The sequence below is a fragment of the Piliocolobus tephrosceles genome, chromosome 21 (genome assembly GCF_002776525.5).
Source record: "Piliocolobus tephrosceles isolate RC106 chromosome 21, ASM277652v3, whole genome shotgun sequence".
Taxonomy (NCBI): domain Eukaryota; kingdom Metazoa; phylum Chordata; class Mammalia; order Primates; family Cercopithecidae; genus Piliocolobus; species Piliocolobus tephrosceles.
In genome coordinates this window covers 6,712,677-6,738,849 of record NC_045454.1, presented here as the reverse complement: position 1 = coordinate 6,738,849, position 26,173 = coordinate 6,712,677, and the positions used below count along the sequence as shown (strand labels likewise).

General features: G+C 42.6%; 2 protein-coding genes across 7 annotated transcripts; one reads left to right on the top strand and one right to left on the bottom strand.

Annotated features, from left to right (window-relative positions):
• The first annotated feature begins 1,439 nt into the window (after positions 1-1,439).
• On the top strand, positions 1,440-24,844 carry ZNF175 (zinc finger protein 175). 6 transcript variants are annotated; one of them, XM_023182445.3, is made up of 6 exons: positions 1,440-1,578; positions 3,039-3,138; positions 13,203-13,444; positions 17,386-17,512; positions 17,774-17,869; positions 22,557-24,397. In XM_023182445.3, the coding sequence occupies exons 3-6, from the start codon at positions 13,373-13,375 to the stop codon at positions 24,395-24,397; spliced, it is 2,136 nt and encodes a 711-aa protein (XP_023038213.2). In that variant the 5' UTR covers positions 1,440-1,578; positions 3,039-3,138; positions 13,203-13,372. The 6 variants fall into 6 exon arrangements, with proteins under 6 accessions (XP_023038213.2, XP_023038212.2, XP_023038216.2 ...); XM_023182444.3 differs by having other exon boundaries at positions 13,193-13,444; XM_023182448.3 differs by lacking the exon at positions 3,039-3,138 and having other exon boundaries at positions 1,461-1,578.
• Positions 2,591-4,918, bottom strand: LOC111520029 (sialic acid-binding Ig-like lectin 8). Its single transcript, XM_023182450.3, has 3 exons — positions 4,077-4,918; positions 3,876-3,921; positions 2,591-2,693 (listed from the first exon to the last, which is right to left on the bottom strand). Exons 1-3 carry the CDS (start codon positions 4,855-4,857, stop codon positions 2,591-2,593), a joined length of 930 nt encoding a protein of 309 aa, XP_023038218.3. The 5' UTR covers positions 4,858-4,918.
• Positions 24,845-26,173: the final 1,329 nt, after the last annotated feature.

Genomic DNA, 26,173 nt, shown 5'->3' with positions numbered 1-26,173 from the left:
ATTTTATTTTTTTTGAGATGGAGTCTTGCTCTGTTGCCCAGACTGGAGTGGAGTGGCACAATCTCAGCTCACTGCAACCTCTGCCTCCCAGGTTCAAGCTATTCTCCTGCCTCGGCCTCCTGAGTAGCTGGGATTACAGGCACCTGCCACCACACCTGCCTAATTTTGGTATTTTTAGTACAGACAGGGTTTCACCATCATGGCGAGGCTGGTCTCAAACTGCTGACCTCAGGTGATCCACCCACCTCGGCCTCCCAAAGTGCTAGGATTACAGGCATGAGCCACTGCGCCTGGCCTTCTTCCAGGTTTTGACAGGGCTTGTTTGTGGCCACAAGGGAATTATGGTGTCTGTGGGTCCCCTCCGGGATCCAAAGGTGGGTGTGAACTGGGTTCAAGTCAGTCCAGAAAACCCACAGATTGCACTGGAGAATGAGGCTGGGCACAGGATGCAAAGGTTCCCCCTTCACCATCACTGACTGAAAGGTGAGAGCGCAGCCAGGTGATTCTCATGGAACTGCTGCCAGGAAGCAAGCTGTGGCTGCAGCCTGACTGAGCAACCTCTTCCTCAGGCCTCTGCTGCCCCCACAGCGGGGGCAATGGCAGCAGCAGAAAAGGATGTTCTACATTCCGCTGACACCATCTGATTTTTTTGGGAGCTGAAAAGGCCAAAGGAATCGTGACCAACTCAGCATTCCACTGGAGGCTATATGATCAAACAGCAAACTGTTTATCATGAATGAAGGATGTGAGTAAACTCACGACTGCATCTGCCACCGGAAGGTTTACTGAGGGCCATCACTCCCTGGCTCTGACTCCTTGAGATTATCTTCTGGGACATCTAGAGCCTACTGTTCCAGGAGTACAGTCTTGCAAGCTTACTCTGGACCAAGCAGCTGACCTCTTCTTCCACCCCCACCCCACCCCACCTTTTCACTATCTTTTTTGCCTAATAAATACGGAGGGCTGTGTAAAACTCAGGGCGCTTGTCCACTAGAGGTAAGGTGCCCCTGACCCCTTCTTCCAAACATATTCTTTTGTTCTCTTGTCTTTATTTCCGCTTTCGTCCCCTTTTGTTCAGTCCACCAAGGTCCGTGCAGGTTACAAGTGGCGCCCTGAACAGCGACAGGATCGGGCGCTCCACAAGTGGCGCCCCAAACAGCGAGAGAACCGGGCTCTCTGCACTGATTAGCCTCTCCTACTTGGAAGTGGGGACAACCATAGAGTGATAGATTCTGTTCCTGGACTGAATGCCATAGTTCCTCTCCCAAATTTCTGCCTTCAGCAGGAACACTACCTTTGCCCTCAGAGCACTGCAGGAGAAATGAAAGCTGAGCTCTCCTCTCCCCTGACCACAGCAGGGTGGGACCTTCCTTCCGCCTCTTCCTCACCACCTGAAGACCAACCCCCACTTCCCTCAAGAGAGATGTGAGGTTTGTGGGTCTATTTTCCCCGGGTGCTTTTCTTGGAGCCCCTTGCATAGGGTCGTAGGAGGGCGAGACTGAGACTCTCCTAAAATGGAATGCTCTGTGTCCTCAGTTCCAGCCCTGGCTCCAGCTCCAGCTCCAGCACCAGACTTAGGTGAGCTCTTTGGGTTCAGGGTGAGGCAGACAGAACTCGCCCTGGGTCTCCGTTCCTCCTCCCACTTCCTGTGGGCCCTGCCTCCACATGTATATACACAGTCTCTTCCCTTTGACTTTTCCACAGTTCTCCAGCCTCTACAACTCCTCCCCTCTGTGCGGTGACCACCAAATTGGCCTCTCCTGGCCTCTCTCTCTCTCGAAGTGAATAGCCTGCTAGGTGTCCCATGGACAGCTCCCCGTCTCAGGACTCTTTTTTCAATCTAAGATCCCTTGTGTGCCTGAACACTTTGAATGTCTTCCATCGCTTCCAAAGACCATGCTTCCATCAGCCTCCTGATATTCTGTTCCTCCATTTAGCCTACAGATCCTGAAGTATATATACATAATATATATTTTACATATGATATATGACACATATAATATATGATATATGACTTATATAATATTTGTATATATGATATATAATATATGTATATATGATATATGACATATATAATATATATTAATATGACATATGACATATATTATATATGTGTGTGTGTATATATATGTAAAATCTTTCAAGATTGGGCACAGAGCTAAAGACTGTAAAGGACCATGAGTCTTGTTCTTTGTCCTTCAGAGCTCCATTTGGGTACCAGTACCAGTCGAAGACGGAGGTGAGAGGAGTAGGGAAGGAGAGGGGGAGGGGAAGAGAAATAGATTGAGACAGAGAGAGAGGGAGAGAGAGAGAGAAGGATAAGGAGGAGGGAGAGGAGGGGGAGGAAGAAAAGGAGGAGAAGGGAGGGGGGGAGGCGATGGGAGTTTATCACAATTAGACAGGGATTCCTGAAGGCCCTGGAGGTGGAGTCTGTCCTGAGAGGCAAGAAACTAAGGATATGCGCAGAGTCCCTTTCTGAGTGATCTAAAGCCCCATCTCCTGGGCATGACCGAGAACCCGAGAAGGGCAGACCCAGACTGGGAGGTTTTCGTATCCTGCCGCGTCTTCTCCCAAGTCTCCCATCAGGGCCTTAGGCAGGCGGCTCTCGCTGCACATCCAGACACATTTTGGTCCTGGGGAGCCCCAGGCAGCGGAGGTGGCGCTGTCCCTGGTTCTGAAGCAGGGCTGTGTCCCTGGTTTAGGAATGACTGGGCTGCGCAGAGGAGTCTGACTAGATAGGATCCTGATCTGCGATCTCCACTAAAAATACAGAAATTACCTAGGTGTAGTCACGGGTGCCTGTAATTCCAGCTGCTCGGGAGGCTGAGGCAGGAGAATCACTTGGATCTGGGAGGCGGAGGTTGCAGTGAGCCGAGATAGTGCCATTGCACTCCAGCCTGGGTGTCACAGTGACACTCCATCTCAAAAAACAAAACAAAACAAAACAAACAAACAAAAACAGGGTGCAGAACAGTGTATCAAGGATGTTTTGTGTGTAAAAAAGCATGTTCATAGGAAATTTTTATATTTACTTCTAGATGAAGATACACATGCATAAGACATCTCTGGATGAATGTATCCAAAACAGTTTACAATGGAGGCCTCAGAGGAAGCAAACTAGGAATCTGAAGGGCAGAGGTGAGACAGGTGCATTCTATACATGCCCACTTATGTCTTTTCTTTATGAGATCATGTGAATATATTGCCTGGGAAAAATTCTTAAATTAAAATTGTTGAAAAGTAGAGAGGAGAGGCTGAATGAAGAGGCAGGAAGGCAACATCTGATTCTCAGATTTGGTTCTGTTAGTGTTGGTGAAAGAACTGAGAAGTTCCAGAAAGCTGCCAGTCCGGACACAGTGGCTCATGCTTGTAATACCATCACTTTGGGAGGCTGAGGCCAGCAGATCGCTTTGAGCTCAGGAGTTTGAGACCAACCCGGGGAACATGGTGATTCCTCGTCTCTACAAAAAAATACAAAAATTATCCAAGTGTTGGTGGCTTGCACCAGTAGTCCCAGCTACTTGGGAGGCTTAGGCAGGAGAATTGCTTGAAGCCAGGAGGCGAAGGTTGCAGCGAGCCAAGTTCGCACCACTGTACTCCAGTCTGGTGAGAGAGCATGACTCCATCTCAAAAAAAAAAAAAAAAGATTTGACAGTAAGAAGGTCTTTGTCATCATGGTGAGATTAGGGAGTGTTCCCTGGGGCTGAAACAGAGGACAGAGGATTTAAATTTAGGAAGTCTTCTGGCACCTGTGCTGGAATTCCTGATCTCAGCCCTCCTGTCGTGCAAGCTCTGAGACTTAGACTCTATTCTGAGGTGTTGGAGGTGCCCTCCCACCCTAATCACAGTCTTGGAAAGGAGAGTTTGTCTCCTACCTGTGTTGTTGCCATGGAAGACACATGGTCAGGTTCTGTGGAGCATCTGAATTCAAAAGATGACACATCCCTCTTCAGTTTTGAGGGTTAGGGGAGCATCCTTTTGGTCCCTTCCCCTGCCCAGAATCCAGGACCCCACTCCAAGTATCCCATGCCCTGACTCTCTTCCCACGGCCACTGCCCAAAATAACTCAGACTCACAGGAGACTTTGAGTTGGATGGTCATCTCTGCGGTCACATTAAACCTTGGGAAAGTCACTTGGCAGGTAATATTGGAGCTGTGGCTCCAGGGATGTGGGATGATGGTGATCTCTGAGAATTGAGGTGTCCCAGGGCCCAAGGAAATGACAGTTGCCCATATCCAGGAAAAGGTGAGAGGCTTCCTGCTTTTACAGGCTGCTGACATGTAGCAGGTCAGGTTCACAGGATGGCCGGATTCCAGAGTTGCTGGGACTTGGATGTCAGGTGTCTGGGTGAGGGCTGGGAGGGAGAGAGGCAGAGACCTGGACACAGAGAGGAAACTTTCAGGGTGTAACCTCAGAAGTGGCCTCTGTCCTGGCCCCAGGGATGGCTCCCCCATCTGAGCCCTAGGCTCCTGGACACAGGCACCCCTACCTGTCACATTCAAAGACAGTGTCTTTTGCTTGAAGCTGGATTTCACGACAGGACCCCTCTTCAACCAAAAGAAATACACTCTACCATCTTTCCTCCTGCTGTCTCTGATGCTCAGGGAACAGTTGTTGGTCTGGGGGTCCCCGAGGAAATGGAAATGGTCCTGGCTTCTCTCTTGCAGCTTCTGGCCGGGTTTGTTTGTGGCCACGGGAGGATCCCAGTGTTCATTGTCCCCTTTCTGGAACCAGAAGACGTAGAGTGGGTCTAGGTGACTCCATCCATCACTGGGGTAGGAGAAGGAGCAGGGCACCAGGACACACAGGCCCTCCTGCACTGTCACCAGCTCTGGAATCTGCAGCTCATACCCCATGTGGTCCTCTAGGGACCCTGTGGAGAGCCCAGCATTTAGGCTTGTAACATCGAGCTCCAGCCAACCCTCCCAACTCTGCCCAGCCCCCTCACCTCCCCACCCCAGCAGTGACAGCAGGGATGGCATCTCTGAGACTGGAGGGGCTGTTTAGAGCCCCCTTCAGACCACCTGAGGAGCCCTTCACAGCAGACACCTGGTATCTATTTTGAGTTTTTGCCTAAAACCCTTCTCTCTAACAGAAACACCCAAACCACTTTTGGGGAAGTGAAGGCTGAGGCCTATTCACCGCAGGGCCAAGCACACCCTAGCAGGGAACTTTCTTCCTTTTGTTTCCCCACTCAGACCTCAGATTATGTCCCCTGAAGCCAATTCTTCACCTTCCCTCAGGAGAGCTGTGGATTTGGGGACATTCTCCCACCGTGCAGGGAAGGAGATGCTGGAAGCTGAGTCCCACCTGGGACTGATTCCTCCTATTCCATGCTCATCCTCAGATCTGGGCATGCTGGGAGCCTTGGGAAGCCCTGGCTGAGCTCTCGAAGTTCTCTGAGCAGGAAAACCCGTGGTGCTAGGGTTGAAGCTTGGGGGCCATGAATGGAGTTCCTGACTTAAGTGGGATATTTGCTGCTTTCTGATGCTTGTTTGGGCTCAGGGAGGAGCCTGGGCTTGCCTCACAGACTTTTCTTGGGTTTCCGTGTGAGCTCTGCCTTTGCTGTGGGGCTTTTTTTCTTCCAGAAAGAACCCAGGAAGCATTGCCATTTACTGCTCTCGCTGCCCTGAACCCCTGCTCTCCTATCCCTTGGATTTCTTCTTTCTCTTTGCAGGCTGTTGCAGCAGTTCCTGACACCCCTCCTCCGTGCTTTACCCAGTCCCCACTCCACTAAGACCACAACATCTCCCTTCCTCATCCTGCCTCCTCCCAGTAGACATCTGGCCTGTGGGCTGCCTTTCAGAAAACTATCTGGCTTGTGGTTACATGAAGCCAGAGTCTACTTCTGGTTATGAGCACACGATCTTCCTGGGCCAGATAATGTGTGTTTAGCTTGATCCTAAATGAGTTTCAACCTAACACCCTCATCTGCCCTCTCCTACCTAAGTCTGGATGTCACCTACCCATCCATTTGACACGTATTGAGCACCTTTGACCTGTCCCAGAAATGGCATCACATTGACCTGTTTCAGAAATGGCATCAAGGGCAAAGAAAAATGACCACATCAAGACCCCTCCTACCCAGGAAGACATGGGATGACAGAGAACCAATCCTGCCAGTGACAGTGGAGCTATGGTTTCTAGGACGAGAGTAGATGAAGAGGTTTGCTGGCTGCTATAACAGGATCCAGTAAAGGGGCTGGCCCTAATGGGTAAATGTACAAATTCCTCCCTCAACCCCTGAGGAGTCTGACTGGCACTTCTGATATTTGGGGCTCAGGATGTTAAAAGCTATAGAAAATATTAATTCCCCACTCATAACGTAATTCACATGTACTATTCCCATATGTGCAAATTAACTCTTCACTGTGAACACAGGCAACTTGGCATTCCACACTCAACCGGCTTAAGGGCAGACTAGCAGTCCCACGGAGGTGATGTTCCCAAGAGCACCCCTCAGCCTATGCTGGTGGATAATACCTGGTGTCGGGGTGAGTGAGAAAGATCCCAGTAGAATAGCCTTTCACCTCCCCACTCCTCCTTCCTCCACCCATGAAGGCTATTCTTTATTCAAGAGAGACATGAAATTGGGGCAGAAGTGTGCTAAGAAATATTTAACAACTGGATTTCCAAAAAATACATATTCATGATAAATTTTACTGATATAAAGTATGTGTAGCACACTGTTGAGCACCCAATCCTGTCACTATTCGGGGTGCCACTATGTAACCTTTAGGGACCTAGGGGGACTGAACAAAGTGGGGCCAACGTGGGAATAAAAGACAAGAGACAAAAGAGCATATTTGGAAGAAGGGGTCAGGGGTACCTTGCCTCTAGTGGACAAGGGCCCTGAGCTTTACACAGCCCTCTGTATTTATTAGGCAAAAGAGATAGTGAGAAGTGGGGTGGAAGAAGAGGTCAGCTGCTTGGTCCAGAGTAGGCTTGCAAGACTGCATTCTCTAGATGTCCCAGTAGATAACTTCAAGGAGCTCAGCGCCAGGAAGCGATTGCCCTCAGCAAACCTTCTAGCAGTGGGAGTAGTCGTGAGTTTGCCCACATCCTGCATTCATGATAAACAGTTTGCTGTTTGATCATATAGCCTCCAGTGGAATGCTGAGTTGGTCACATCCCACGGGGCTTCATCTCCCTGCAGCACATAACTTTTAAAGAATAATAAAATGTACTATACTTTTTATTGTAAATTCCACTTAGTCAACTGATTCTTACAGAATGCTTTCAGTGATTTTTCTGAACTTTTGCAACTTTAGCTAACTTATAATGGCAATTGATGAACAGTACACTGTGTAGTTACGAATGTTGGTTGATATTTTCATTTACTTTAAGGAGTAAGATGAAACAGAAATAGTGAGATGTACAGTGGGATTTTATTCTTCTGTCAATGACAGGAGTAAACTCTTTGCTGAATCAGATAAGAGGTTTGGAATATCTACATTAGAAGAATATTTCCTGAATTTTTGTGCTATTTACAATGTAATGACTGTAGATATTAGCATTCTCTAAGTTGCATTATTAACATTTTATCCATCACTATATCAAGTGTAGACAATCAATAAAATGATAAATGAAGACTTGATGGATGGTATTTGCCAATTTCTGCAGTGTAAACACTTCCATCATGACCGACTTCAAGCTACAAATGTGAGTTGTGTAAAAATATAATTTCTGATTATTTCCTTAGATATTTTTAGCAGAAACTGGATCACCTTTTCAATGGAAAGTAATATGTTTGCAAGACAATGATGGGTATTTACAAATTGCTTTCAAAAATGGCTGTAACAGGCCATGCACAGTGGCTCACACCTGTAATCCTAGCACTTTGGGAGGCCGAGATGGAAGGATTGCTTGAGGCCAGGAGTTTGAGAAAATGGCTGAAACAGTGACCATTTCCCCAGTCTTGAATGAGAGTAACCATTGCCTCTCTAGCTTCAGGAATTATTAATTTTTCCAGTTTTGTTAATTGGCAGTTTGGATAGTCATTCCAGACACCAAAATAAAGGAGATCACATCCCTGATTAAAACCTGTCAGCGACCTTCATTCCTCCAGGCAAAGCCCTCAACCATTTTCCAACATAAACCCTAAGCAGACTAAGAATCTCACTTTCATAGACTTGCCCAAAGTTTGTCTTCAGGCCACATGCAGTTTCCAAGGGCTCCTCTTCCTCTGCTTCTGAGGAAGATGCAATATCAAAATATGAATGAATGAGAATGATATTCTTAGAATCTTAATATTGGATCCATTTGAACAGATCAATAATTGAACTTTGGGAAAACTTCAGCACATTTCCTTAGCATCCAATTTCTTGTGATGCAAATCACAACTGTTAATTTGCGTTTTGTTTTCTAATCCTATATCTCAGAATGATGAAGCCTCTTTTTACCAGACATCTTAGAATAGGTTTGCTTAAAATGAGATATATGAAAGAAAAGGGTCATTTTAGTCAGTGGGTGAGCATTTATCCTTAGCTATAAATGAAGGTGATAAACAGTTTCATTTCTGTATATAGAATGTTCTGTTCAATACTGTATTTTTGGGGTGAAGTCTCTTTTAATATTCTTGGTTGTTTACTTTCTTTGATTTCCAGGAAAAAAAAAAACAGGCACAATTGATATCAGAGATTTTGAGTACAGGCATCTTGTTGAGATCATTATTTAACAAGGCGTTGAGTCATGCAGGCAGTAGATTGGTTGGAAGTTGGTCAGGATGAGAGTTCTTGGCATAGTTTAAAGCGAAGCATTTGAGATTCTGAAGTCCTCATAAGTTGCAATCAGTTGTCTTTATTTTTTGAAGCACTTTAATTTTGAAGCACTTTAAGTTTCAAGAACCAGAATTGTTTTTCTTTTTCTTTTTTGACTTTCATCTACACAAGATATTTTGTCTTTATTTTTTGAAGCATTTTAATTTTGAAGCACTTTACTTAACTTTCAAGAGACAGAATTCTCTTTCTTTTTCTTTTTTGCCTTTTATCTACACAAGATATATGAAGATTCATAGTCAGAAAGTTTTGTCTGTCTTCTTGAGGAATAGCCAACTCCAATCTTAAAAAACTCTTCTAGGATGTCCTAATCAAATTTTTTAACTTCTAAAGATTAGATGAAATAAAAAAAGCAACCACAGACTGGAAGAAAAATGTTTGTGATATGTATATCTCTCAAAGACTTATTTTTAGAATATATAAAAAATTCTCACAACACAATAATTTTAAAACACAATGAAAAATGGGTGGAAGATTTGAGGAGGTGCTTCAGCAAAGAGGACAAATGAGTGGACATTCAGCACTTGAAAAAATGCTTGATCTGGGGAATGCAAATTAAAATTACTAAAAGATACCACTATGAGATACTCACTAAAACATATGAAATTGAAAAGACTAATAATACTAAGTATTGATAAGGCAGTGGAGCAACTAGAATTATCATGCATATGATAAAATATATCTATTAAAACCTATACCAACTCACACTATAAATAAGGAAAATTGAGGAGCATTCTCATTTGAATCAGCAACAAGACAAGGATGCCCACTGTCACCATTATTACTTGACATTATTAAAGAGGTTATAGCCAACAAGGTAAAACCAGAAAAACAAGCAAGAAATGTAAAAATTAGAAACTGAGAAATATTTCCGGTATTTGTAGATGATGTTCAAGTTCCCATCGATTTTAACATCATAATCTAATAATAGAGATGAGACCCATAACTTTTGCCATATTCTGTTGGTAAGAAGCAAATCTTAGGTTCTGTTTGCACTCAAAGGGATGGATTTACACAAGGTGTGACTCAGTAGGGGTCACCTTAGGGTATGCCTGCCCCACTAAGAGTATTAGGAGCAGTTACCCTTCTTCCTGCAGACATACAGATGTCCCAGTAGAGGGACTCCTTCACTTGCCCTGAATATACACACGCTGGGCTATTGTATTTAAAGTTTCCTACTTCTATCTCAATTTTCACTCTCTGCATTTTCCTTTTTTAAAAATAAAATGTACCAAAGCTGTAGGGTAAAACCTATGACACAGTAAAGAATAGTCTCAGATTTATAAGTGGAGAAAATTCAAAAGTTCTAAATCCGGGGAATTTTTTAGTAACTCAAGTATAATGTCACAATTTCTCACACAGTAAAGAGAAGAGTTTTTATTGCTTTTACACTATTTGTTTACAGTAAATATATAATTGATTTTTAAAAATAAAAGCAGGTTTCATGCTTCATGTAACAAAGTCAGGTTCAGATACTAATTGTGAAGACTGAACTATTCCTGGGGAACCATGTTCAAAAACATGCGTCATTGGCTTAACAGTCTTATTTTATGATTCCAATGGACTAAAAATGAGGTATAAAGTAATTAAAAGTAATATCGTGGCTTTAAGTGTAGAGAAGGGGTGGCAGAAGCTGTGAACACAGAATGTAAAATCGGTAACTACAAAATGGCAGAAACAGCTAAAACAATATATTTAAATTATCTTTTTAAAAAGAAGGATCATTTCAGATCTTCACCTTCAGATCCTCACTCAGCCCTGCCTCCTATTTCCCACTAATCAGTCATTTTTTAAAATTTTACGATTGCTATCTCCCACCTCCTAGAATATATTTTTGTTTATTTGATTGAACAGCCTCTTCCTGAAAATTCTGCGCAGTTGGACTGGCTGACATTGTTCTCAGTAATTGTGTTTCTTTCCTTTAACTTGATTGTATTTTTTTTCATTCTCCTCTCTTTAAATGAAGTGTCCCAAGAGCTCTAAATTCTCTCTTCAGGTGGTCTCTTGGTAGGTAACTTCATCAATAGGTTCATCCAGGTATAGAGAGCAGTGGTGTAAGGATAACAAAGATACAATTTCTCAGAAAGATAACATTTTCAAAAGTGCTATTAAAGAGTTTTCAAAAGTGCTATTAAAGATAGTGAGCTGTTTGGCAATTCAGGAAAAAAATCAGAGGCGAAAATATAGAGAAAAAGTATTTTTCAGAATACAGAATGTCAATTTCTTCTAGAAATATATATACACAGTATTGAATAGGTCCCCTGCCAATGTGGGACCCAAGACTTTTACTCTGTGACATTCCATTTGCCCTTCTTGGCTGTACGGAATAAAAGCCCTTTGACGATGGCGGCCTCCAATATCATAATCCATATGGGTGCGGCCATGCCGTCCTCCCGACGAAGTTTCTGAAGTTGAATGAACCGCGGAATAAACGTAAGCCATTTTACGCCGTGATGACTGTTGGCGGAGCGTAGCTTCAAAAGTGTTACTGGGCATGCGCGCGGTTCAGTAGCGACCGCAGAAATCCTAACGGGAACGTAACCCAAACCGGAAGTGCCCTAGAGCGGCCATTTCCCTTCTGTTGTTAAGTGGATCTAATCCTGTGCGGCTTACGGGATGCTGAAGTGATTGGGAATATTAGCAGTGGGGGTTCTGTAGGGTCAGGGAGGGGAAGCCGGCTTTGGGTGAGTGATGAGGGGCTTGTTGCAGGGGGGCGGTGCGTGATAAAGGGATTTCTCGGCTGAAGACGGGGCTGTGAGGTAAGTGACAGGCCTGTTTTGGCTGAGCGATGGGGGGGTTTCTGGAGTGGGTGAGGGGTGCTGTAGGGTAAGTGGCTTTTGCTAATTTTAGTTGGATAATTAGCTGGTTAATTTTCCCTCTTTCTTGCTTATTTTCTGCTTGTAATAAGTATTTTTGTGACTTAAATTACAAGTGTACTTTAATACCGAATTTTATATTGGTCCACGAAACTTGCTAACTTGAGGACAGCGAACGTGCGTCTTAAGAGCGCCTTTGCAGATGGTGCTGGAGGACGTTCAGGGAACGGATTCACTCTCCTTGGGACTCAAGAAGTCAGTGATTGATTGGCAGCCAAGAGCTTCAGAGGTTGGAGGCCTTTGAGGATCACATTGTAACACTCTCAGGGGACCAGTGATGGGCGACCTATAGTAATCAGTAGAGTGGGGTTCCCAGGCAGCCAGTTGACTGGAGTCATAGGGGGTTAATGATAGGGATTTGTGAGGGTGACTGCATTGCTTTCTAGGCAGTGAGTGTTGGGGTCCTTCAGGGATTGGTGGGTGGGGCAGTGTTGGCCTCTTCTTGGGTCCCTTGGACATGGTAAGGATCGGTAATTGACAGTTGAGCAGAACGATGATGGTCTCCTATTGGAGCATTTCATTTGGACCCCTATGTTGGAGATTATTTGTCATTTTATGGAAACCAGAAAATTGTACTCGCTGGGAAACATTTCTTGGCTATCAGGGCAGTAATGATTTCAGAAGCCTGGGCCATGTCAGTGACTGGGAGACATTATGGAACTTTCTGGCAGCCCTGTAGACCACTCATTGGGGATTTCTGAAAGTCATTGCTGTCAGTGATTGCATTCAGGTGCGGTGGGGGCAACTTATTGTAGACAGGCAAGAAATGGTAACTGGAGGCCCTGATGCGTGTCTGCAAATGTTCTGCGTCAAGGTGGGGATTGGGACAGTGATTTTAAGTTTTAGCTCTAGTCAGAAGAGGCTGGTCTGTGTGGTGTGTTATGGATGGGGACTGAAAAGTCCAGAAGCTCAGAATAGTTACACCAGACAGAGCCACCTCCCAGCCTGAGCTCTGTAAAGGCAACAGGAAGAGGAAATGGTGTTTCCAGAAGCTGGTCATGTATGGGTGCATGAGATAGTGGGGACAGTGTACAGTTTAGAACAAGGCAGATGTGGGCTGATTCCCTGTTTTTCTATTTACAGACTAAGTAACCTTCAGGCAAACTATGTAACAGCCTCATTATCTTCATCCCCAAAATGAGTGTAATAATGCCTATGATATTTAGCTGACAATTAAATTGACAAATTTCTCTTTTTTATTCATATTTACACTTGCCAGGCAGGCACTGAGGACTTGACAAGCTTCATCTTGCTTGAGTTTCCCAACACTTGTGATAAATACCTGCATTTTCATTTTGGAAACTATAACTAAAGTAATATTTTCACATTCTCTCAGTGAAAAGTTGGCAAAGCTGCCACGAATTCATCATTTAGTCCAGACTCAGTCTTTATTTTTAACCCTGACTAATAACTAGAGTTGGGCTTTCTGACCTTTGCCTACTCCAGGGTCTGACACAGTGACTTCACCTCAGTGCCCTCAGGAAATATTTGTGGAGCGAATGTTGAATGAGTGACCATGTACTTGTTGCTTTTCCGAGGCTTCTGCAGAATCCCCGGGTCAGGCCACCTCATTGAGGCTGCAGGATCTCTCTTCATAGCCCAGCACACCTCTCTGCAGTGTCCCTGGTTGGAGAATCCAAACGCCTATCCAGCTTCTGGCTCCTGGGAAAAGTGGAGTTGTCAGCAAGAGAGACCCAGAATAGAAGTCCAGAGCAGAGATGCCTGCTGATGTGAATTTATCCCAGAAGCCTCAGGTCCTGGGTCCAGAGGAGCAGGATGGTTCTTTCGAGGTAAGCAGGGGCAGCCCTGGGGACAGTTCTCCAGAACGTGAGGGCAGACACAGGATGCAGCAGGCTCTGGGCTCCCTGCTCCTGAGTCGGTCTTGAGCCTCTTGTCAAGTGAGGACCACAAAGGCTGATGTTTCCACATTCATAGGCTATCAGTGTTCTAGCGGAAACCATGAATTGGCTAATAAAAGAGAATAGTAGAGGGTTGGCCTTGGGTCAAGAAAGAAGAAACTGTAGTCCCTGATCTGATCAGAAGCCCCAGTCATAGGATGGAAAAGCTGACACTTTCCCTCTAAGCACTTGTTCCGCTCCTTCATCCACCGTTGGGTCTTTAAAGAATTTTAAGTGGTCCCCACCCAAATTCTTTGCTTGGTCCATGGGGACTGGCCCGTTTTTCCTCTGTTCTCATAAGGTGCGGAAAAATCTTCCTTTGTGGTTTAAATAGTCACAGGGAGGTAGAGCGAGGACAGGCTTTTAAGGACCATGTTGTTTTTCCTGTTTAAAAAGGTGAATACAAAATGCTGGAAAATAGTGTCTCGAGATTGCCCACAGATAGAAATAGTCAGGAATTAGTAACAAGAAATCAGAATTCTTGGTATAGTCAAGATTTCCTGAAATCCTAAATTATTCTGTGTATCTCTTGATGCTTTATTTACAAGTCTTTAAATAGCATATGACTGTAGTAGTAAACAGTGCACCATTGTTCTGTGATAGGTTTATACCCAAATTTACAGAGATGTTGTTTTTTAAAAAAGTATAATAAATATGTGTGTTATTCTCCTGAACAGACATGATATATGTGAGAAGATTATATATTTCAGTAACCTGTTAAAATCATCTCAACCTGCTAGAAACATTTGATGATGAAAGTATTAAAAGAAGGGAACATTAACACAAATTGCACATATAAATCATTTTCAAAATTGTAAATACCCCAAATATTTAAAAGTCATTCTTCAAAGAAAAATTGCAACATGCAAGTTTAGGTGGGGTACGGTGACTCATGCCTGTAATCCCAGCACTTTGGGAGGCCAAGGCGGGCAGATCACTTGAGCCCAGGAGTTGGAGACCAGCCTGGGCAACATGGTGAGACTCTACAAAAATACAAAAATTAGCCAGGTGTGGTGGCATGCACCTGTAGTCCCAGCTACTCAGAAGGCTGATGTGGGAGGATCACCTGAGCTTGGGGAGGTCGAGGTTGCAGTGACAATACACTTCAGCCCGGGCAGCAGAGTGAGACCCTGTCTCAAAACAAAACAAAACGCATTTAAAACATGAAATAGTCTAAGTCTTTGTGACAGCAGTGCAAATGCACAAACGTTTCTCTCATTTGCATTGATGTTGGTCAACTTGTATGTTCAGAACCTCTTCAAGTTTAGTGTTTTAGGACACATGTTCAATATAAGCTTTTTTCCTTTTTTAACAATGAAATTTTTTTTCCTGCTTGACCTGATTTCCAGTTTGTCATTTAAATCAATACTGCTGTCGCTAATTCAGATTTTCCATCAGTGTCTGAATTCATGTCAGAATATATCCCAGTACCATTCATGTTGTCTTCTCTTTGTGGTGCGTATTTCCCTCTGCTCTGGACAGTACTATTTTTATGTTGTTGTTTTTATCTTTTCTAATTTGATGGAAATAAAGTTTTTAATTTGCATTACTTTGTTTACAAACAGCATTTTTTTCATAATTTTATTGGTCAGTTGTCTTTAGTGAGTTACTGTTTCTCACCTTTTGATTTATATTTTGGTTTGGATTTTTAGAGAGTTCTCTCTTTTTTTTTTTTTTTTGAGACAGAATCTTGCTCTGAAGCCCACAATGGAGTACAGTGGCGCAATCTCTGCTCACTGCAGGCTCCACCTTCCGGGTTCACGCCATTCTCTTGCCTCAGCCTCCCGAGTAGCTGGGACTACAGACACCCACCACCACCCCCGGCTAATTTTTTTGTATTTTTAATAGAGACGAGGTTTCCTCGTGTTAGCCAAGATGGTCTTGATCTCCTGACCTTGTGATCCGCCCGCCTCAGCCTCCCAAGAGAGTTCTTACATAGTAATAACCGAGGGTCCTTTTTGCATATGTTTGTAAATACTTTTTGTTACTTTTTCCTTTGAAAGTAGGTTTTAGTTTGTTTGAACATAGAAAAGAGGATCAGATGGTTTTGTGAAGCCTGTAATCTTTTAAAAGAGCTGTCACTTGCTGTATTTTTACCCAAGTTCCAGCTCCTCCCAGGCAATCACATTTTACATTTTTAGCTAATTATTTCGGCATTTACCTCCTAATCTTTTAGTGACATGCCTATATTGCTGCCTCTTGGATTGTTAATCAACATGTTAATTAATTAAGAAACATGTCATTAAAAGGTTTGCTTTTACCCACTTCCTCATACTTTCACCCCCAACACCTGCTTTCCTTGCCCATCCTCCTCTAAGAACTGGTTCAGATTCTGATCAGGTCAGTATTCCTTGTTTATTATTATAACTGTGTCCATCTATATTCAGAGCTGCCTGTATAGACTGTGATAACTCGTTGCCTGCATAACTTAAGGTTTTTCCCTGGAGCACACAATTTTATGGATTATTGCCTATACACATGTTAATGTATTACACAATTTTCTCCAAGTGTGTACACACACTCTTCATAAATTGAATTTGTTACTAGGTAATGGCAGCAGACACTCGCTATTTCAGGGACAGTTTTTTTTGTGTGTGTGTGTGTGTTTTTTTTTTGAGACAGAGTTTCACTGTTGTCTCCCAAGCTGGAGTGCAATGGCGTGATCTCAGCTCACTGCAACCTCCACCTCCCAGGTTCAAGCGATTCTCCTGCCTCACTCTCCCGAGTAGCTGTTACATCATATTAGGTGCACTTTAGTATCTGGTTATCTCTCTCCTTGTGATAAAATTGACGATTGGGTTCAGATATTGTCAGCCCACTCGTCTATTATAAAGACCCCATCAGTCTTTCATGTGGTTTTAGCAGTCATTGGTGACCAGTAAAAGTGATGTTTGTGTTTTGTCCTTCAGCCTGCATTTATCATCTGTGGTACTTCTGTAATGAAGATCTTTCCATCATCAGTCCTTTCATGAACCTAATATTGGTTCTTATAGGAAAGATCATCTTGTTGAAATATTATATGATAATATCTCTTCCCTGCACTTAAAATCCTGAAATGGCAATCCATTCATTAAAATAAATAATCCGTACCCATTATATATTCAGACACCAGCCCACTTCCTTGGAGCTTGGATGGTAACCACTTTCCAAACATGACATAGTCGCCTCTTAACTTACACAGAGGTGTCTGCTTCTCCCTGAATTCACAGTATTTTCCTACCTCTCTACTTTTATTCATGCTCTTTTCTGGAAAATGATTTCCTTCGCGCATCCTGCATCAAAGTTCTTACTTCCAGTGTAAGCTTCACCAACTCTAAGTAGCATTACCTTCTACTGCTAGGTAGAATTTGCCTTTCCCTAATTTGCCCCTCCTCAACGGTGTCCTCTGCATATATTTCTACCATGTTCCCTTTTTAACCCCATAGTTGAGCTTTTGTATTTACATGTCTTCCAAGTCTCTGAGTTGCTGCAAGAGTAGAAGCTTATGTAATTCCATGTTGAGCACCAGGACCCAGCTTAAGTACAGCCTCACATGTAGTTGCTTCATCAACATCATGCTGGTTATTCCTAAATTAGCTAGAGGACTTAGAGGGAACCCATTTCTGGCCTCATTTTTGAAAAAAAAAAAAATGAATAAATCAATGTAGTGTACAGTGGATGGAGGATATTTCTCTAATTTTTTTAAATCCCTAAAAATGTGAAATAGGTATTTGGTGGGAAGCCTCTGTGATGGATCATGGTGAAAATCATTAAAAGCATGTTCCTCCTCTATGTGCCATCCCCACTCACCAATGATGACCTAATTCACAGTGAGCTGGGGTACACTGTTACAGGGATCACTGTCATTTGAGGACGTGACCGTGGACTTCAGCAGGGAGGAGTGGCAGCAACTGGACCCTGCCCAGAGACGCCTGTACCAGGACGTGACGTTGGAGCTCTATAGCCACCTCTTCTCAGTGGGTGAGCACAACTGACCTGGGAATCTTGGCTGGATCCTGTTAAGGAGATTTCCTTCTTCCTCGTTGCAGGACGCAGTGGGATATCAAAGTATGTCATGACTCTTTCCTTGGTTTGTCCTGGATTGTTTGTTTCTTTGGGGCATCTTTTAGTATTACTTTGTGTCCATGTTGACTTTTCTAATGAGCCAGTATAAAGCTTCACTGAATGGCCTCTAAAACTGAAGAAGCTACACCCAAATCCAGTATCCTTTCTAATTAACAGGTTATCACATTCCCAACCCAGACGTCATCTTCAGAATGCTAAAAGAAAAGGAGCCATGTGTGGAGGAGGCTGAACTCTCACATCAGAGGTGTCAAGGTGAGTAAGTTGTACCCAGGCAAATGTAGATATCTTTGCAGGGAACCACTACCAGTCTACCATACTACTCCATTCCCTCCATTCCCCCAGTGATGGCCCGTAGGTTGCCTCCTACTCCCAGTTTCTACATCAAACACTATAAATATTCTATAAATTCTGAATGTTCTATAGGGGCTGCCTTAGAATTTCCCAGTGGTGAATACTCAGGAATGGGATTGCCTAGTCCTGGAGATAAGTATACTTGACTAAGTCAACCATATTGCTCTTCTGATGGGCTGATGGGCTGCACCAGTTCACACTCCAATGTGCAGTGCACAAGGATTTGCATTTGCACATCTTGCTTGCTAACACTTGGCATTAACAAAATTGGTGAATTTATAGCCCTACTGATGGGTGAAAGGGCTGTTTTATTGGTTTTTGTTTTTGGTTTTGGTTTTTTTGAGACAGAGTCTCGCTCTGTCACCTAGGCTGGAGTGCAGTGGCATGATCTTGGCTCACTGCAACCTCTGCCTCCTGAGTAGCTGGGACTACAGGCGTCCGCCACCACACTCAGCTAATTTTTTGTATTTTTAGTAGAGACAGGGTTTCACCGTGTTAGCCAGGATGGTCTCGATCTCCTGACCTCATGATCCGCCTCCCAAAGTGCTGGGATTATAGGCGTGAGCCACCATGCCCAGCCTGTTTCATTGTTGAAGTGTTATTTTTTTAATAACTGAATGAGAGCCTCTCATCTGTTATCTGATTGGCTTTTTCATTTGTTCGTTGCATTTTCTTATCATTTATCTATTTGTGTCCATGGAGTTTTCTGCCTTTTTTTTTTTTTTTCTATTTTTTTGCCCCTAATTTTATTGATTTTCCATCAGAAAATCAATATTGGTCTTCTTTTCCTCCCAATTGTGACACCTCTAGCTTGGGGCCCTGTTCTTCCATATGGGCCTCTTTCTCCCCTCCCCTCTTCTCTTCTCGACAGAGTTTCACTCTTGTTGCCCAGGCTGGAGTGCAATGGCACAATCTTGGCTCACCGCAACCTCCGCCTCCCGAGTTTGAGTTATTCTCCTGCCTCAGCCTGCTGAGTAGCTGGGATTACAGGCATGCACCACCATGCCTGACTAATTTTGTATTTCTAGTAGAGACAAAGTTTCTCCTTATTGGTCAGGCTGGTCTCGAATTCCTGACCTCAGGTGTTCACCTGCCTCGGCCTCCCAAAGTGCTGGGATTCCAGGCATGAGCCACTGTGCCTGGCTATGGGCATCTTTTCATACAGGAATTGACTTAAAGGACCTATCCATTCTGAACTCTCAGTCCTCGTGTTTTTATTCTAATGATTTCTATGTCAGTACCTCTAATCTCTGTGCTTAAACTGTGTTCTGCTACTTATTTAGCTGCATGGAGGACAGTTCCCATGAGATGACTCACTTTCTTAATTTTGGGAGATCAGAAATTGGAATCATCATCATCCAAGTAAGAAATTCTTATCTGACAAATTTTGTCAGATTTTTCTATGTTTCTGGACTCAGAAACACAGTCCTCTAATTTATTATTTTGGAATTCTTACCAGTTTTGTTTTGTTTTTTTAATTAAGAAGAAGGTGACCCTTTTGCTTAAGCCCAGTGGTATTACAACAAACTAGATCCCCGTTTTCTCATATTTAGACAATGTTGTTCCTAATGAGGTACGTTGATTTCAGTTTTTTTAGTTCAGTCAAGATACTGACAGATTTTATTACCCCAAACATGGCTATTTTCTTTTTTCCTCAGTAGATAGTATAAAAACATGCAGTTATTTCCTACTGTGTAGGATTAACAAACTCTTTTCAGTGACATTGTCCTCATGGCCACATATTTCCAATGTAAAAATATACCTGAATAGTTTTCATCACTCATGCTCTGCTCCACTGTTTTTGCATGTTGTTTAATGTTTTCTCCATAGACTGTATCACTTTGCATACAGTCTGCTGATTACTTTGTACTTTCTTTACTTAATCTTCATTATGTCAATGTTGAGCATGAGGAAACCATTGTTTGTAAGATACAGGATTAGGATTTTTGTATTTACGATACAGAAATTACTGATTTTCTGAAAATGGTCAGGAAAGAATATTTCACACTATTTTAAAAGGATGCTTTAAATATTTGCTGAGATAAATTCAAAAGAACAGATTGTGTTTCGATGGAGAACACAATGGCGTTAAATGTTAAAAGCATTACCCTTTGTGCATCAATCATGTCTATTTCATGAAAAGTTACTCAAAAAGTAAGTGTATCAACATGGGAAGCATGGATAGTAAATGCTTGTGAAGTTCAGAAAAAGTGTTGTCAGCCTAGAGGTGGAGTGACATTGGGAATTAATTTTAAGGACACAGTACCTGTAACTGGTCCACAAAGCTATTATGCAAAATAGAAGCAGATGAAGCAAGCTTAATGGGAATAGAGGACATGAGAGTGTGCTTGGATTTGAGAATAAATTGGATTTCTTTTTTGCAATCAGCATTGTTAGGCTGCATTGGAGAGTTGTGGAAGAGCTTTTCAGTACAGTTCTGATAGTTTACATTGAACATTTTGGGCAGTAATTTAAGTGTTACCAGGTTCAGCAAGATTTTTATGACCTGAATAAAGTGAGAAGTTAAAAATGTTTCAAATCTCTGCCTGGGGACACAGATGAAGATTGCCAGAATAAATGACCACCCGTATATGGGTAAAATTGCTATTTAAGAGTGAAAAATGAAATAGAAAACAAATAACCTGTTTTAATAAGTGGGAAAAGGATGTGAATAGACATTTCTTCAAAGATGATATACAAGTGGCCAATAACAGGAAAAAATGCTCAACCTCACTAATTATGTGGGAAATGCAAATCAAAACCACTGCGTGATATCCCTTTACATCCATTAGAATGGCTACTAGTTAAAAAACAGAATAACAAGTGTTGGCAAGGATATAGAGAAACTGGAATCTTGTGTATTGCTAGTGGGAATGTAACACGGTGTAGTCCTATGGAAAACAGGATGGTGATTTCTCAAAAATTAAACATAAAATTACTATATGATCCAGCAACTCCACTTCTGGGTAGATACCCAAAAGAATTGAAAGCAAGAACCCAAACAGCTGTTTGTACACTCTTGTTCATCGCAGCACTATTCACAATATCCAAAAAGTGGAATTGTCCATTGGCCAATGAATTGGTAAACAAAATGTGGTCTATACATACGATGAAATATTATTCAACCTAAAAAGGAAGAGGAATTATGAAACATGTTGCAGTGTGGATGAATCTTATCATGATGCTAAGTGAAATAAGCCAGACACAAAAAATCCAAATGTATCATTCTACCTATATGAGGTACCTTGAGTACTCAATTCATAGAGACAGAATAAGATTGTGGCTGCCAGAGCATGAGGGACAGGGGGAAAAGGGAAATTGTTTAATGGGTATAGCATTTCAGTTTTGCAAGATGTAAAAGTTTTGGAGATCCATTGCACAACAGGGTGAATACAGATAGCACTACTGAACTGTACAATACAAAATGGGTAAGATGGTAAACTTAATATTATGCACTTCTGCTACAATAAGGAAAAGTTAACAATAAAGATTAAGTGTCCTTTTTTTTAAAAAAAGAATGAAAGATGATTGAGTTTTTTTGATAGGACAAGAGTCTGGGATACAGTTTAAGTGACTGAAAGCGAAAAGAAACTACATGTGATGGTCATACTCAGTATTACAATCTGGTAGAAAAAGTGATAGTAAAATTTAGTAACTATTATTTTTATTGAGAACCTGCCTGTGTTTTGTGCACTATACTAGTAAAGTGCACAAGATGATCAGGGACTCTTATTCTTGGCAAAATACAAAACAAAACAAAAAACTAAACTAAAAAAAGGCATATTTGATAGCATAAAGCCAAAAGTTCTAACAGAGAAGAATTAATTTCAGTGGAACAAGGGTGAAACAAATTCTGGGGTACAGCTTGCTTACCCAGTCTTTTAGAATATCTTTCTGGGGACATGGGTATATTCCTAAGTTCAAGAAGAAAAAAAATTGTAGCTTCATGGAGAGTTGGGGCATAGTCATTTTTTCACTGGTTGGCCATGTCAAGATAGGTGAAGCTTTAATAGTTTTCAGAAGGATGTACAGGGCCGATGTACTTGGCATTGTTTCTAACAAGTAAGATAAAGCAGGCAGATTGGTGAGGATTCATCTCTGAAAGTTAGACCTACACACTGAGCCTCCTCCTTCGAGCCTTGGCTATCCACAGATGTTGCCCTGCAACGCTCTTGTCTGTTTTATCCCCTACTCATCCTACTAGATCGGGGTGTCTAGACCACTTGCATAAGTGGCCTCAGGTTGTTGAAATCTAATCCCCGCAGATTAGCAAAGTGATCTTGGCCAATTACATAACCATTATGTGCTTCCTTTTCTTTGTAAAACAGGAACACGCATCATGGCTACCTCCCGAGGTTATTATGCAGATTAAATGAGTATGTAGGCCATTGCCTGGCACATGCTAAGTGCTCTGTAGATAAGTGCTCATCATATAATAAGGGCTCTGTGTTTCTGCTCATTGTCAGCGTCATTAGCATCATTATTACATGACTCAGCAATTTCCTTGTGTTCATTGTCAATCAGCTTCATACAGTTTCTCCTCTTTCCTGTTCATTGTGTCTATTTCATCTTCTCTTTCTCCTTTTAGAAGGGGAATTTGGGCTTGAAATCCCACAAAAGGAGATTTCTAAGAAAGCTTCATTTCAAAAGGATATGGTAGGTGAGTTCACAAGAGATGGTTCATGGTGTTCCATTCTGGAAGAACTGAGGCTGGATACAGACCGTACAAAGAAAGATAAGCAAAATCAAATTCAGCCCATGAGTCACAGTGCTTTCTTCAACAAGAAAACATTGAACACAGAAAGCAATTGTGAATATAAGGACCCTGGGAAAATGATTCACACGAGGCCCCACCTTGCTTCTTCACAGGAACAACCTCAGAAATGTTGCTTATTTACAAAAAGTTTGAAGCGGAACCTAGAAGTGAGTGGTCAGAACGAAAACAATGACACAAAACAGCTTGATGATGTTGTTGGGTCTGGTCAGCTATTCAGCCATAGCTCTTCCCACACTTGCAGCAAGAATATCCATACAGGAGAGACATTTTGCAAAGGTAATCAGTGTAGAAAAGTCTGTGGCCATAAACAGTCACTCATGCAACATCAAATTCATACTCAGAAGAAACCAGATGGATGTTCTGAATGTGGGAGGGACTTCACCCCAAAATCACACCTCTTTGCCCAACAGAGAATTCCTAGTGTAGGAAACCTCCATGAATGTGGCAGATGTGGGAAAGCCTTCACGCCACAACTAAAACTCAGTGTATATCTGACAGATCATACAGGTGATATACCCTATATATGCAAGGAATGTGGGAAGGTCTTTATTCAGAGATCAGAATTGGTGAGGCACCAGAAAACACACACTAGAAAGAAGCCCTATGAATGCCATGACTGTGGAAAAGCCTTTTTCCAGATGTTATCTCTCTTTAGACATCAGAGAACTCACAGTAGAGAAAAACTCTATGAATGCAGTGAATGTGGCAAAGGCTTCTCCCAAAACTCAACCCTCATTATACATCAGAAAATTCATACTGGTGAGAGACAGTATGCATGCAGCGAATGTGGGAAAGCCTTTACCCAGAAGTCAACACTCAGCTTGCACCAGAGAATCCACTCAGGGCAGAAGTCCTATGTGTGTATCGAATGCGGGCAGGCCTTCATCCAGAAGGCACACCTGATTGTCCATCAAAGAAGCCACACGGGAGAAAAACCTTACCAGTGCCACAACTGTGGGAAATCCTTCATTTCCAAGTCACAGCTTGATATACATCATCGAATTCATACAGGGGAGAAACCTTATGAATGCGGTGACTGTGGAAAAACCTTCACCCAAAAGTCACACCTGAATATACACCAGAAAATTCATACTGGAGAAAGACACCATGTATGCGGTGAATGTGGGAAAGCCTTCAACCAGAAATCAATACTCAGCATGCATCAGAGAATCCACACCGGAGAGAAGCCTTACAAATGCAGTGAATGTGGGAAAGCCTTCACTTCGAAGTCTCAATTCAAAGAGCATCAGCGAATTCACACGGGTGAGAAACCCTATGTGTGCACTGAATGTGGGAAGGCCTTCAATGGCAGGTCGAATTTCCATAAACATCAGGTAACACACACTAGAGAGAGGCCTTTTGTCTGTTCCAAATGTGGGAAGGCTTTTGTCCAGAAATCAGAGTTGATTACCCATCAAAGAACTCACATGGGAGAGAAACCTTACGAATGCCTCGACTGTGGGAAATCGTTCAGTAAGAAACCACAACTCAAGGTGCATCAGCGAATTCACACAGGAGAAAGACCTTATGTGTGTTCTGAATGTGGAAAGGCCTTCAACAACAGGTCAAACTTCAATAAACACCAAACAACTCATACCAGAGACAAATCTTACAAATGCAGTTATTCTGTGAAAGGCTTTACCAAGCAATGAAATCCTAGTGCATCAGCATATTCATAAATGAAATATACTCCCTGAGTTTCTTGAAGAAGAGAAAATCTCAGAATCAGGTCTAATTGTATGTTACTGAATTCATGCTTCCATAAACTCTAGGGATGCACTGCATGAAGGGGGCTGGCCCCTCAACACCTGTGGGTGTTTCTCATCAGATGGGACGAGAGACTGAGAAAACATAAGACACAGAGACAAAGTATAGAGAAAGAAAAATGGGCCCAGGGGACCGGCGCTCAGCATACGGAGGACCCGCACCAGCACTGGTCTCTGAGTTCTCTCAGTGTTTGTTGATCACTATCTCTACTATCTCAGAGATGGGGATGTGGCAGAACTATAGGGTAATGGTGGGGAGAGGGTCAGCAGGAAAACATGTGAGCAAAGATCTCTGTGTCATAAATAAATTTAAGGAAAGGTGCTGTGCCTTGATGTGCACGTAGGCCAGATTTATGTTTGACTTGACGCAAACATCTCAGTGCATTGAAAAGCAGTATTGCCGCCAGGATGTCTCACTTCCAGCCATAAGGCAGTTTTCTCCTATCTCAGTAAATAGAACGTATGATCGGGTTTTACACCAAGACATTCCATTCCCAGGGACGAGCAGGAGACAGATGCCTTCCTCTTTTACTAATTCTCCTCAGCACAGACGTATGTCGTGCTGGGGGACAGGCAGGTCTTTCCCTTCCCACGAGGCCATGTCTCAGGCTATCACATGGGGAGTAACCTTGGACAATACCTGACTCCTGGGCAGAGGTCCCTGCCGCCTTCCACAGTGCATTGTGTCCCTGGGTACTCGAGGTTAGAGAATGGCGATGACTTTTACCAAGCATACTGCCTTCAAACACATTTTTAACAAAACTCATCCTGCACAGTCCTAAATCCATTAAACCCTGAGTCAACACAGCACATGTCTGTGCAAGCACAGGGTTGGGGCTAGGGTTACAGATTTAACAGCATCTCAAGGCAGAAGAATTTCTCTTAGTACAGAACAAAATGGAGTTTCTTATGTCTACTTCTTTCTACATAGACACAGTAACAGTCTGATCTCTCTTTCTTTTCCCCACACTGCACGTGTGAACACATGACAAAGTCATGCTTTATTTTATGTGAGGGCAATTACCGAGAAAAGAGTAAGCAGAAATGTCCTTCTCTTAGTACTGGCCTCATTAAGGATTGTAAATTTTCACCCTGGGAAGAAACCCTGACTAATGCATTGAGAAAAGCCTTTCTGTAAAGAATGGTACAAGACAGGTTGTTACCCGATTATTTATAGTAAAGTTTGTGGGAAATTATATCAATGATAACCCTGTTTGTTTTGGGATATCAATATTTCTAAAGTGCCAACACAGTAATCATAGGACAATATTATGTGTATGTGTGTGTGCCTTATGTATACAAGCATATATATTATATGCAGGTTTAATATCCCTTCCCCAAAGTGCCTGGGATCAGAAGCATTTTGGATTTCAGATACTTAACAGATTTTGGAATATTTGCATTATATTTATTGGTTGAGCATCCCTAATCTGAAAATCCAAGATGAAATGCTCCAATTAGCATTTCCTTTGAGCGTCATGTTAAGAGTTCAGAAAGTTTCAGATTTTGGGTTTTCAGACAAGGGATACCCAACCTGTATGTACATATATTTAGGTATCTATGTATGTATATATATGCATATGCAGACATATGTATATGGTCTGGTCAGCATATGTGTATGTATGCGTATGTAGGTATGTATGCCCTCAGTGCAGTGGGTTT